Source organism: Dermacentor albipictus, chromosome 3 (genome assembly GCF_038994185.2).
Source record: "Dermacentor albipictus isolate Rhodes 1998 colony chromosome 3, USDA_Dalb.pri_finalv2, whole genome shotgun sequence".
Taxonomy (NCBI): Eukaryota; Metazoa; Arthropoda; class Arachnida; order Ixodida; family Ixodidae; genus Dermacentor; species Dermacentor albipictus.
Window position 1 is genome coordinate 194034222 of NC_091823.1, and position 13823 is coordinate 194048044.

At 45.8% G+C, this 13823-nt stretch overlaps 1 protein-coding gene across 1 annotated transcript in view; it reads right to left on the reverse strand.

Annotated features, from left to right (window-relative positions):
* ric8a (ric8 guanine nucleotide exchange factor A) overlaps positions 1 to 13823 on the reverse strand; it is a 473887-nt gene that overhangs the window by 281185 nt on the left and 178879 nt on the right. The window contains exon 7 of the mRNA XM_070534856.1: positions 7860 to 7969. Within this exon, the coding sequence (XP_070390957.1) occupies positions 7860 to 7969 (110 nt within the window). The remainder of the gene's footprint in view (positions 1 to 7859; positions 7970 to 13823) is intronic.

Genomic DNA, 13823 nt, shown 5'->3' on the forward strand with positions numbered 1-13823 from the left:
AACTTAACACAGCTTATCTTAGAGCCGACATGCGTAACAAGCGACTGCACAAACATTTTTGACTTTACACTTACTGACCATCCAGAGAAATTATCATCAGTTACCTACCTTCGTCCTATCAGCGACCACAGTGTAATTCATGCCACATTTGACTTTGCCCCAGCACCGCGTGTTCTTTCCAGCAAAACTCAACCTGTATGAAAAAGCAAATTTCGAAGCTATAAATGAAGAAATGTGCACTGCTTTTGCAGTCTTTGAAACCTCATGTAATTAACGATCTGTTCAAGACAACTGGGAACTGTTTAAGAATAAAATGAATGAACTAGCAAACAAGTATATTCCGAAACTAACATTCCGTGCGAATCATCAGAACCCCTGGTTCAACAACAATTTAAAGAGGTTAGAAAATAAGAAAAAAAGACTTTTTCTTAGTGCCAAGCTGAAACCAAGCCCAACTTCATGGGATAAATATTACGCCGCTGAGAGAGAATACTTACGTGCTGTCCGCAATGCCAAATGGTCTTGTTTTGATAATGACTTACCTAAAATGTTAACAGACATCCCTAAGAAATTTCGGACAGTTATCAACCCAAGTAACACACACACTGTAACTCTTTTGATGATATGGTTGAAATCATGCCCGAAACTGAGTTCGCACTCATATTTAACAACCCGTTTTCGTCAGCATCTTCTAATGATAATAATGTTCCATTGTCTAATGTCCCCTGCAACATAGCTTCTAGCATGCCGAGCGTGGTGTTTTATCCTGATGGTGTTTTGCGCCTAATCGAAAACCTTAAACCTTCATTCTCAGCAGGTACCGTATATACTCGTGTAAGGGCCGCCCTCGTGTAAGGGCCGCACCCCAACTTTGAAAGCGGATATTTCGAAAAAAAAAAAACAAAAGTTCAAAATGTCCCGCCAGAAAAGTGTAGTTAGTTCATTTACAGCCAGATGGCGCTGCACGCTTTTCCGCTTTTATTCTACTTCCGCCGACGCGCCGACCACGCTGTTGACAGCGCGCCGCCATATTTGCCTTGTGCGGCCTCTTTGTTGGCATCGTTCCTAGCATCGTGTCGATACGTTGGCAGCGCGACTTCAGATCGGTGTCGTCGGTGTCACTTTGTTGGTTGTAGTGAACCCTGCAGAAGCCAGCGCACGTGACGGACGATGGGCCGGCATCTGAGATCATTCACTGCAGCATTTAAGCTGCAAGTGATTGACTATGCCGAGGAGCACGGGAAGCGGGAAGCTGGACGAAAGTACGACGTCGATGAGAAGCGCGTGCGTTACTGGATGAATCAGAAAGATGCCCTCGCCGCTACTAACAGGAGCCGAAAGGCGTTTCGCGGGAAAAAGTGCAAGTACCCGCAACTCGAAAGCGAGCTCGTCAACTACGTCGTCGACACACGAAGGGACGGCTACGCCGTATCGACTGACATGATACGCGTCAAAGCCCTCAGCATCGCTCGCCACATGGAAATACCCCCGGCACAATTCAAGGCAAGTCGGGGCTGGGCTACGCGGTTTATGAACCGTAACCAGCTTTCTATTCGGCGCCGAACGACGATTTGCCAAAAACTGCCGCGCGAGTACGAAGACCACGTCATTAAGTTTCATCGCTTCGTGAATGCTCTCAGGAGGGAGCATGAATACGACCTGTCCCAAATTGGGAATGCGGACCAGACACCTGTGTGGTTCGATGCACCGGAAAGCACCACAGTGGATTTAAAAGGTGCGAAAAGTGTGTCTGTGCGCACGACTGGTGCAGAACGCCAAAGGTGCACTGTGATGTTGTGCATCACGGCAGACGGCAGGAGGCTTCCGCCGTACGTCGTATTTAAAAGGAAGACTCTCCCAAAAGAGAAGTTCCCTCAGGGAATCGTCGTACGTGCGCAAGAGAAGGGCTGGATGTCCGAGGAACTGGTCGTTGACTGGATTAAGACCGTCTGGGCAAACAGACCTGGAGGGCTGTTACAACGGAAAGCCCTCCTTGTTTTGGACAGCTTTAGGGGCCACTTGACCGACCGCGTCAAGAACCGAGTTGCCGCAACTCGTACGGACTTGGCCGTCATTCCCGGTGGCCTGACGAGTGTGCTGCAGCCGCTCGACGTATGCGTCAACAGACCATTCAAAGTGGAATTTCGCCGATGTTACTCTGAATGGATGGCTGGAGGCGTCCACGAGAAGACCCCTACAGGACGGCTGAAGCGGGCGTCGCTCCAACAGGTGTGTGAATGGATTTTGAATGCGTGGCGTGCCATGTCAGTAGAAGTAGTTGCTAAAAGCTTCAAGGTAACGGGAATTTCGAACTCCATGAACGGCACCGAAGATGACCGTCTCTGGGAAGACGCGGACGCCGAGGCGAGCTCCTCCGAGAACGAGGACAGCGAAATGGAATCCGAATAAAAACATTTCTGGCATGTCATTTGTGACTCTTGCACTCTGCTACTGTTGCATAAACAGTACAGACCTTTGGCCTGTACTGCCTGTACTAAATCGGCCTGATTCGTGTAAGGGCCGCACCTAGCAAAATTTTCGAAGAAAAAGTGCGGCCCTTACACGAGTATATACGGTATAAATGGTATAAACTTTAAACTGCTAAAAAATACAAAATATATTTTTTTATCATTTTTGTGTCTCATATTCTCGCAGTCACTTTCTACAGGTTCCATGCCTCACGACTGGAAGGTGAGTAAGGTCGTTCCCATCTACAAGTCTGGTAATAAGAACACACTGCTAAATTATCGACCCATCTCTCTAACTAGCCTTCCATGCAAAATCATGGAACATGTCATCTACTCCCTGATCATGAATCATTTGGACGCGAATCAATTTTTTCATTCAGCACAGCATGGGTTCTGTAAGGGTTTCTCTACTGAAACGCAACTAGCTCTGTTTCTGCACGACTTACATGTAAACCTTGACTCTAACCAACAAACTGACACCATTTTTCTGAACTATGAAAAGGCCTTTGACAAAGTTTCTCACCGCCACTTACTACTAAAGCTTTCTTCTTTGAACTTACACAGTGACGTACTCAAATGGCTCGAAGCATTCTTTACTGATCGCTACCAATTCGTTTCTGTAAATGACAAATCATACACTCTTCTTCCTGTAGCTGCTGGTGTTCCTCAGGGATCAGTTGTCGGTCCTCTTCTCCTTTTAATTTATATTAATGATTTACCCCAACACGTATCTTGTAAGACACAAATTTTCGCCAATGACTGCGTAATTTCCCATCAAGTTTCTAATGCTACTGACGAAACACTTTACAAAAAAATCTTAACAATGTGCAGTCTTGGAGTGAAGATTGGCTGATGACTCTTAATCCCAACAAATGTAAACGTACATCTTTTACCCACTACCGTAACCCTTTTCTGTCCACTTATACAATAGTAAACGTTCCCTTAGAATCAGTAGAATCATTTAAGTACTTGGGCGTCACACTTTCTCGTGATCTCAGTTGGGGTATGCATATTTCCAACATACTTTCATGAGCTAACCAAACTTTTGGCTTCATGAGACGACACTTGCGTGACGCCCCACAGAACGTAAAACTCCTAGCTTTCAAATCCCTTATCAGACCGAAAGTTGAATACGCATCACCCATTTGGAATCCATATAAAGTCTATCTTGTTAATGCGCTCGAGTCCTTTCAAAACCGCATTGTCAGATACATCCATTCATCCTACTCATATGACGCAAGCATATCATCCTTAAGAGCAAAATTTGATCTACAGCCCCTTGCACGTTGCCGCGCTACTGCCAGCCTTTGCCTCTTTCATAAGTTCTGTTACATACAATGTGACATTTACGAAGAAAGGAACATTAGGATAATTCAGTTTTGACCGTGAGAACCTGCATATGGTCACATAGTAGTGACAGTGAGGAGAGCAGCAATACTGGGAATGACGAAACTAGCGTTTTATTGACTGAACTTGTGCCCTCAAAAATAACTCAATAACGGCGACAGCGACGAACACAGTTGGCGGTCGTCGAAAATCTGATCAGCAGGTCAAGCGCATCGGCTTTTATACATCAGTCGTCGAATGTTTCAGACTAATCGCTGGGACCCACGTGTCTTCCACAAAGTTCTACACCATTCGCGTCGTGCACAGATGCAATCAGATTACATAACGTTCGGTCACAGACAGCGATGGAACCATCGATACCATTCCAGAAACTTCTAATACATCGAGGCGCGTGCTGCGCTGTGCGATAGGATTTGCAACTTGTGCGATAACCTTAGTAACTTGCGATTCACTGATGATATTGCCTTGCTTAGTAACTCAGGGGACCAATTGCAATGCATGCTCACTGACCTGGAGAGGCAAAGGAGAAGGGTGGGTCTAAAAATTAATCTGCAGAAAACTAAAGTAATGTTTAACAGTCTCGGAAGAGAATAGCAGTTTACGATAGGTAGGGAGGCACTGGAAGTGGTAAGGGAATACATCTACTTAGGACAGGTAGTGACCGCAGATCCGGATCATGAGACTGAAATAATCAGAAGAATAAGAAGGGGTTGAGGTGCATTTGGCAGGCATTCTCAGATCATGAACAGCAGGCTGCCATTATCCCTCAAGAGAAAAGTGTATAACAGCTGTGTCTTACCAGTACTCACAAACGGGGCAAAAACCTGGAGGCTTATGAAAAGGGCTCTACTTGACGACGATGTAACAAGCTATGGAAAGAACAATTATGGGTGTAACGTTAAGGAGTAAGAAGAGAGCAGGTTGGGTGAGGGAACAAACGCGAGTTAATGATGTCTTAGTTGAAATCAAGAAAAAGATATGGGCATGGGCAGGACATGTAATGACTCCGGAGGGAAGATAACCAATGGTCATTAAGGGTTACAGACTGGATTCCAAAGGAAGGGGAAGCGTAGCAGGGGGCGGCAGAAAGTTAGGTGGGCGGATGAGATAAAGAAGTTTGCAGGGACAACATGGCCACAATTAGTACATGACCGAGATAGTTGGGGAAGTATGGGAGAGGCCTTTTCCCTGCAGTGGGCGCAACCAGACTGATGATGATGATGATGAAGCGATAGGCATGAAGGTCAATTCGCTCACAGCGGGTACTGCACTCATGTTGCTTAATTTGCTATCACAATTGATGCTTCGCCTTTCGGGCGAAACTGGGGACTTTTTTAAAAATTTTCGACGTTTGTCACTCACTCTTTGCAATAAAGTTGTTATACATGGTGACGAAAGTGTCAGAAGTGAGGCGTCTCGGATATTAGTATCACATCGTGGTGACGTTGAAGAACAGAGTAGCAATACTGTGAAAGACAAGACTAAGTTTTATTGAGCGAACCTGTGCCCATGAAAACAGGCTACACTTATAGCACAACGATAGCGGCAAACACGGTCGACGATCGTCAAAAATCTGATCAGTGGGTCAAGCGCGTCGGCTTTTATACAGCAGTCGTCGAATGTTCCAGACTAATTGTTGGGACCTGCGTGCCTTCCACAAAGTTCTACACCATTCGCGCCATGCGATGAAATTAGATAACACAAGGTTTGGCAACTACAGACAGCCCAGATAGAAGCATCGATAGAGAACTTCGGATACATGCAGGCTCGTCCCGCGCTGTGCGATAACATTTGTTAGGCGGCGAAACGTGGTCGCCCGATAAAGATAAGTACACGTGTCATTATGAACTTCGGACAAAACGGACATTTTTTTTGTCGGATTCTAAAGTCCATTGTAACGAGACTCGACCGTAGTGTAAAAGATGTCAAATTGTTACCAGTTTTATAACAGGGATGTTCAAGGTTAGAATGCATTTTGAGGAAATATATGAAGCTTGTATGTATTCTTTGCAGGTGTAGTGAGCACTCATTGGATTCGACATATGAACTGTATAGTATTTGTTTCTGAAGGCAGCTGTGGCCAGGCGAATGAATACCTTAATGGTGAACAGGATCCAAAATCTCCAATGAACTTCGTGAGACAGAGTGATACACGGCGGAACCATAATTCAGACGTGACTGTATGAGGTTCCTGTACAGGTTTATTAAGCAGCCCCTGTCCCTGCCTATGTTGTGTGCACAAGGATTTTATGAATGTCCATTGTTTTCAAACACTGGCTTAGAGATACTGTATATGTGAAATGAATGTAAGTTTAAAGTCAAGTATGATGCCAAGAAATTTGTGTTGTGTGTTCAAAGGTAAGCGTTGGCCATCTAGCTGGATATTGGGCTCTTGGACAGGGCTACTCTTCATGGTAAAAAGAATGCAGGGGCGTTTTGGGGGATTTAGCTTAAAGCCGTTCTGATTAGCCCCTATCGAGACTTTGTTCAGCCAAACTGAATGTGTGAATTGCAGACTGCGATGCTACACAATTTAAATCCGATGTGCACGTCATCGACATATGCTGAATAAAACATAGTTTGTGGCATACATGAACGTAAAGAGTTCATTTTAACAATAAAAAGGGTACAGCTAAGTACACCCCCCTGCGGTACTCTCGTTTCCTGTGTAAATGACCTAAACAGAGCATCACTGATTCTAACACGGAAAGTATGGTGTGAGAAATAGCTTTCAATCATGCTGAGCATGTTGTCATGGATACCCATTCCCGATGGGTCTCTGATATTGCCATAGCACCATGTGATGTCATAGGCCTTTTCCATATCTAGAAAAACTGACAAGTATTGTTTATGGGCAAATGCATCGTGGATGTTAGCCTCAATACACACAAGATGGTCGGGATTGGTAGGGATCAAGCATGTTCTCTGATTCTAGGAAATGCAAAAGACGCAATTTATAATTTTTTCGGAAAGCGCACATAGGCAGCTTGTAAGCGCTATCGGATGGTAGCTTGTTACCAAAGATGGGTTTTTACCCTGTTTCAAAACTGGGACAACGATGGCTTCTTTCCATGGGCTTCTTTCCATAGAAGGTGTCATGCTGCCCAAATGTTATTAAAAAGTGAGAGCATTGTAATTTGTGTTCGTGTGCAGATTCTTGATTATGTCATACATGATCCTGCCTTCTTCCAGTGCAGAGCTTTTGCAGAAGCTTGGCAATGTTGAATGGATAGTTATATAGACTACTTCCTCTGCATTTTTGCTGCAGTGTCATGCGCTCTTCTATTTCTTTGTATTTAAGGAATGTCTGAATAGTGCGTGGAGCTAAATACATAATGAAAATGGTTACCAAGAGCATCTGTTTGGTTTTCCAGCCCATTCCCTTGATTATTTACCAAGGGCAGCAGATGCGGTTGCTGCCCCTTAAGCCTTCTGAGTGCATTTCACAACTTTTATGTTTTTAACGCACGAAAAGGGATGAGAGACAGAAGTACGAAACGGACACAGCGCTAACTTCCCACAATAGTTTTTTATTCTACGAAGTTAGCGCTGTGTCCGTGTCATACTTCTGTCTCTCGTCCCTTTTCGTGCGCTAAGAAAGTAAAAGTTATGCAATACCGACATGCCCAAACTTACGCTCTTTCAAGTTGCATTCCACGCTTTTGTTTCTTGGGTATACGAACTTATTCTGACAAGAAACCTCTCCCAGCTTGCTCTCCTAGCCTGCTGTCACATGCAACTTCCCTGGCTAAAACAGAGATAACCGATAACACTACAACCTTGAAAATAATATGTTATTGGGGGCTTTTGACTTACCAGCTGGGGTACAGGTGGCTGTAGCAACTGCCATGGCAGAAGCATGGTTGACTAGCCACATGCGGGCAAAGTGTGGTTGACTAGCCAGTCAACCACACGTGAGCGGGTTGGTAAAGCTGCAACTTTTATGTAGGCACGAGAACGACACATGGACTGCATAGCACTTACCACTCAGAAGAGGAGGCAAGGCTCGCCAAATATAAGGTGAAAAATGGTTGGGCAACTCACCTGGTGAGCTCTGTGCAGCAGCCGCAGTACGCTCTTCACTTAACTTGAGAACCAGGTCGAGCGTCTCGCGCAGGTAGATCAGGCCATGCAGCTCTGTCCGTAACCGAGGCCTGCATCAACCATCCATGCTGCCAGTAACCACACTTTGTTCCATGCCAAAGAAGAGCATAGCACTTGAGCAGGCTGCTACAACGAGGTTGCATCAATGTGAGTCCTAGGATTCTCCACCTCCACAGCACATTTGCCTGTGTTCCCTTAGGCGCTGCACACCTGCTGCAACTTTCGAAGCAACTTTTCATCAGAGTTTTTTCATTGAAACAGCACCAATGAAAAACCACTAAATTTTAAAGAACTGATTGTCAGGACAGCTAATGTAATGATGTACAATGCAACAATTATGACAAAACAGTGAGTGCTACGTGTACCCATCAGGTGACAAAAATGAAAAAAGTGCAAGATGCCTGTGTACTGATCACACATGGGCACCCTCACGAGGCCAAGCCCCCACGAGGGCCTCCCTCACCCTCATCTGTGCTCACCCTCATGGTGAGGTGAGGTGAGAATCACTTTCAGGAAGATTGGTGAGGGTGAGGTGAGGGAAGGTGCAGTGACGGTGTGAGGTTAAATGAGGAAAAGGCAATTTATATTGTTGAAAACAGAAAAGTCACTCAGTTCGTATGCGTGGTGGGTTTAAAATCTAAAGTTTTGAAGTGCACTGCCAGGAAGTCTCCGCATTTACGCTAATCAAACTTAACGGTAACCTAACCTATTGTTAACCTAACCTAACAAAGCGAGACAAAGACAATAATGCTCACAACGTAACCGTTGTGAGAATACGCCACCCCACCATAATGGCTTTTACGCTAACCTAGCGTAACGTAACGTCAGCTAACGTTAACCTAACTTAACATAACGTGGTCGAGACACACAGCACGGCAAACTAACGCCTTTTATGCTAACCTAACATAAGCTAAGTTATCTAAACCTAACCTAAGCTAACCTAAACTAACGTGGACAAGAGGCAAAGCCAATGATCTTCACGGCGTGGCATAAGGCAGTTGCGTTCAACCGTGGTTGCTGAGGCGCTGCGCGTTTACTTCACTCAAAAGGGAACACTCAAGAATGCTCCTGAAAAGTCCAGAAGAGCAGGCCTGGCGTATAGTACAGACCCTATTGCTCCACCGGAAAAATCAATAATGCTCTTTTTTTTAGGGTAGAGTGCTGTAATGCAAGTTATAATCCGGCATGACTGACCCAGCACCAGCGCCGCACACGTGAGAAGGTCTATTCGACACACCTTCGCACACAGTGATCACCAAATAAGGTGTCAGTGCCCGCTGCTTCACCTGTTTCATCTTGCCAGTAGCCGGCGTCCGAGCGTAAACAAACTCGACCCCACACGTTGGCATGCCTAGGGATAAACGCATGCAACATACGCAAACTTCTCCACTGTAGTGCCTAGGCAGAGTCACATATTCAAGGAGCAAAGGCCCCCAGATTTTCTCTTTCACATTTGTCGAGCGACGCGAGAAACGCCCCGCCCCACTGTACCTACTAGCAATTGTACAAATGCAAATCGGCCTTATGCAACGTGCCGTGCTTTTCGAGCTTGGAAGCCAACTCTAAGAATTACAAAGGTGGAGTCGATGCCATTGCTGGCAGCGGCGAATTCTTTCAATGAATTCTTTCAATGAATTCTTTCAAGCGAATGTCAAAGAAGCTAGGCTTAGCGTTGCCACAGTGGTGGCTACGGCTGCCAGTGAATCTGCGTGCGAGAGCGCCGGCTCGAGGCAGCGAGGTAATCAAAACAGCAGCGGTGGTGGCTTTAATGCTGTTTCGGACCTGTGGTCACAGCAAAAAGTCAGAAAAATCTGACGGTGAAGGGTTCTTACATACGAAATTTCAGACATTGTGATATATTTACTATGGCTTACGTAGTGATGCCGCGAAGCCATCCGAATTATCAGGCATCCGGAAAGTAGGTCATTGACTGTACACTGGCAACCCCTCCAGCCAACGACAGGGTGTCAAAGACGATTCTTTACGATTCCTGCTAGTTACTCGAGCCAGCATTACCATGACTTTCGTTCCCTTTCAATAAAATTACAGCTAATTTTGCCTGATAGAAGCCCAAATTTTCTGAGATTTCCCCGAGTTGTTCCAGACTACTCAAAATCTCCGAGAATCCCCAGTTTTCCCGGTTGGTAGACACCCTGGCATATTGCACACATACCGAGATCCTTAGTGGAAGCTTATGATTATCACTAAAAAGAAAGTTGTACAATCAATGCATTCTACCGGTGTTCACATATGGTGCAGAAACTTGGAGACTGACAAAGAAGCTCGAAAACAAGGACCGCTCAAAGAGCGATGGATCGAAGAATGAAAGGCATAATGTCAAGAGACAGGAAGAGAGCGACATAGATCAGAGAGCAAACAGGCATAGCCAATATTGTAATTGACATTAAGAGAAAGAAATGGAGCAGGCAAGGCCATGTAGTGTGTAGGTTAGATAACTGGTGGACCGTTATGTTTACAGAGTGGGTGCTAAGAGAAGGGAAGCACAGTCAAGGACTGCAAAAGAGTAGGTGGGGTGATGAAATTAAGAAATTCACAGGTGCAAGTTGGAATCAGTTGGTGCAGCACAGGGGTAATTCGAGAGAGAGAGAGATGAGATAATGCAGAGAAAGGCAGGGAGGTTAACCAGAGGTAGTTCCGGTTGGCTACCCTGCGCAGGAGGAAGGGTTAAGTGGGATAAAAAGAGAAACAGAGTGGAAGGGGGAGATAGAAAGAGAGACAAGCACGAACAAAGCGCGTACACTACACAGCGGTAGGGGGCGGCATTCCTAGAGTCTGTTGTGAAGCCCCGTAGACCACAGGAACCTTAATAATGCGAGTAGGGCCTTCAACGCGGATGTTATTTCAAAGCATTGGCCTAAAGCTTTAAGTTCTGATAGTGGACGATTGTCCAACTGGTCCAGTACTTTGCACATCACTTTTCTCTGAGCACTATATCGCGGGCAGACACAGATAATATGTGCGAGCATCTCGTCGGTGTTGCAGCTGCAGGACAAAGGAGGGGCCTTAGTCCTAGTGGACTTAAGGGGGGACGTGGCGTTCAATAACAACTTTCTTATTTCTTTTTGGATTGTTATGAAAATTGGCAGACTTAGCAACGTTTCTGTGATACTACTGTACAAATTTCATAAAAATATCTTTAAAGCTTTTTTATGTATATTTTTCTCCTTTTGGAGTTGTTCCAAGCCTGAATCACTTAAAGGATATGATAGAACAATTGTGCAAAGCACTGTGCATTCTAAGATCAATGGTTGAGGTCGTGACATTCTTAGATTGTTGTACCTTAGATTTTACATTATCAAAAGGCTTCGGGGTTGTAGTCTTTGGTGTCCTTTTCAGTGCGCGGCTTCTTGAGTGCCCTGCCTTTGGTTTGATGTGCCTTGCTTGACTTCTTTTTCCGCAAGACATCCTTTTCCGCTGCTCTGAAAAGAGCATGTTGTCCCGCCTGCAGTCCAAGTGTTGCACAACACTCAGCACGGCGGGCCCCAGCATTGTATTCGCAGACTGCCTCATGGACAGCTGTCTCTGTCGCAACCAATGACGTGTTTTTATCTTTTAACAGCAGCAACCATATGACCGAATTAAGGCTTTTGGCAGCGTTTTGAGTTTTTTTCCCTGGACAACGGCTGAGGCATGTCAGAAAGGCGTTGGTACACAGTCAGCAATGCATCAGCAGCATGCTTTCCAAACTGGTACTTGTGAGGAGGTGGAGGCAGCTTCTCTGCTTCTGCAGCCTGATGTTGGCACCAACTTTGGGACCACTGTGGGAAAAGGTTATGATGGAGGTCTTCATCGGTAGATACTTTATGATATGTTGCCATCACAGCCTTTTGCATGTCCTGAACATTGTCATCACACACGCAGAGTCATGCCATAGTAATTTGTCAGTTTCTTCATTAAATCTTGAGTGAGGCCACCTTTCCCTCTAACAGGTTGCCCTTTTTTGCCTTTTGTGATCAGAGCATGCAGAGCTGTCCCCATCCTTTTCTTGACATGATTATAGCAGCCCTCCTTTGTAAATGGAATAAATCCATAAGTCTTGTCCTGACAGAGTGCTACAAAGGTTCTACTGTCACCATCCCAAACAATGTTTGTATATCACAAACCATGTTTGCTAAGGGATCTCCTGAATAGAGTCAATGCTGCTTCAAGCTCCATTCTGCCACAGTTCACATCTGTGTTTTTTTGGCAGACGTATGATACTTTTCAATCACCACAGCCTTCATCCCCTTTTTTGGGGCCAAGCGTGCAACCATGGCATCAGTTTGATAGGACCACACAGTTGAGAACCAGTCCTGTGAAAAATTCGATTACAGTACACCTATGCGGGATGTATGGCCACGTGTTAACCATGTCCCATCATAAACCACTGTTATGTTGTTATTAAAGGTACGGTCCATCTCTCTGTAAACATTGCGCACTGCCACCACAGCATGAGAAAAAATATTGGCAGCAGCTGTCTCATTGGCAGGTCTGAACTCAGCTTTGAGACATTTCTGAAATGTTTTATGATGCAACCCTCATGGGAGAAATTCATTATTGACCAGAAAGCAGTTGAAGCTGTTGCCCCTTTGCCAATACTTTGAACAGCCTGTATAGTTGTCATATTCACATCAAATATTTTGTGACCTTCCTTTTGTGGTGATGACCATCCCTTCACAGCAGTGTTGCAAAACGCGCACGTCAGTATCATTTACGCTGCTAATTTATGTCTTGTTGCCAGCTGAACTGAAAGTCTTGGTTGGAAGCACTGCTGGAACTTAGATTTGCTGAGAAGCGCGTTCAGGCCAGTCATTTGAACGATGAGAAACTCCTCCGCTTGTTCTATACCACCAAGCACCTCGCCTTCACCCGTCAGTTCTATTTTCCGCGCGGTCGCCAAGACCGAACTTAATTTTGCTTGCACTTTAGCGCCGACCTCCCGGGATGCTTCGGCCGATACAAAACGCAGCTCCAGGCGCACCTAATGGTGCCACTTGTACTTGTAGATGGCGTAGCAATATCGTGTGATGTGCCAAGATGATAATCGGACACATAGGAGCCGCAATTGCTGGATGCATCCGACGATGTGGAACGTGGCACAACAAACTCAACGGTGCCACTGCTGCTCGCACTAGATGTTTCGCCCGCGTAAGAAGTGCCAGAAAGCGACTTCTCAACATCGTCGACACAAGAAGGGTTTCTGCCCGTGGTTGAAGTGCTCAGCAGCAGCTCCTGAACGGCATCATCGGCATGCGTACGCATTCTGCCCACATGTTAAGTCCTCAGCTGCACGTCTGTGACTTCTGCGCTATGCTGTACAGTACTGCCACGCGGCCTTGAAGCAGTCTTTTTCACCGTTGGCGATTTTCCCTTACGACTGCCATAAGCATGAGCCCGTCTTGTACTTCAGTGGTCGTCGACCCATGGTCACCAGTAAACTTCCGAAACTACGCCCGCAAACACTGATGAATGCGTCGGGCTGGTATGTCCAGAGTGGCATATCACAACACAAACTAGCTACTGAAACTATCCTGCCCAAGCACTGACAGCAAGCCGATATGTACACAGGCGCATATCACAACACAAGTCAACTTTGTTCCACAAGTACTGGCGATCCTGGCGAGCCGAAATGCGAAGAGGTGCTTATCACTTGTGGAGTTCGCTGCCGAAACTACGCTCAGTACATGCTCATGCACAATGCGAGGCGATTGTCAAACGCCCGAGTTACGGGCGATATCAGATGTAAGCTTCTAAAACTAGACATGGCACACACAGACGAACATAGCGCGCTGGGTGGTGCGGCCTGTGCGCGGCGGCACGGTAGCAGAAGACGCGGACTACCAACGAGACCAATGGCAAAGCTCCAATTGGCCACATGAAGGGCGTGGCTAATCGGAGGCCTCG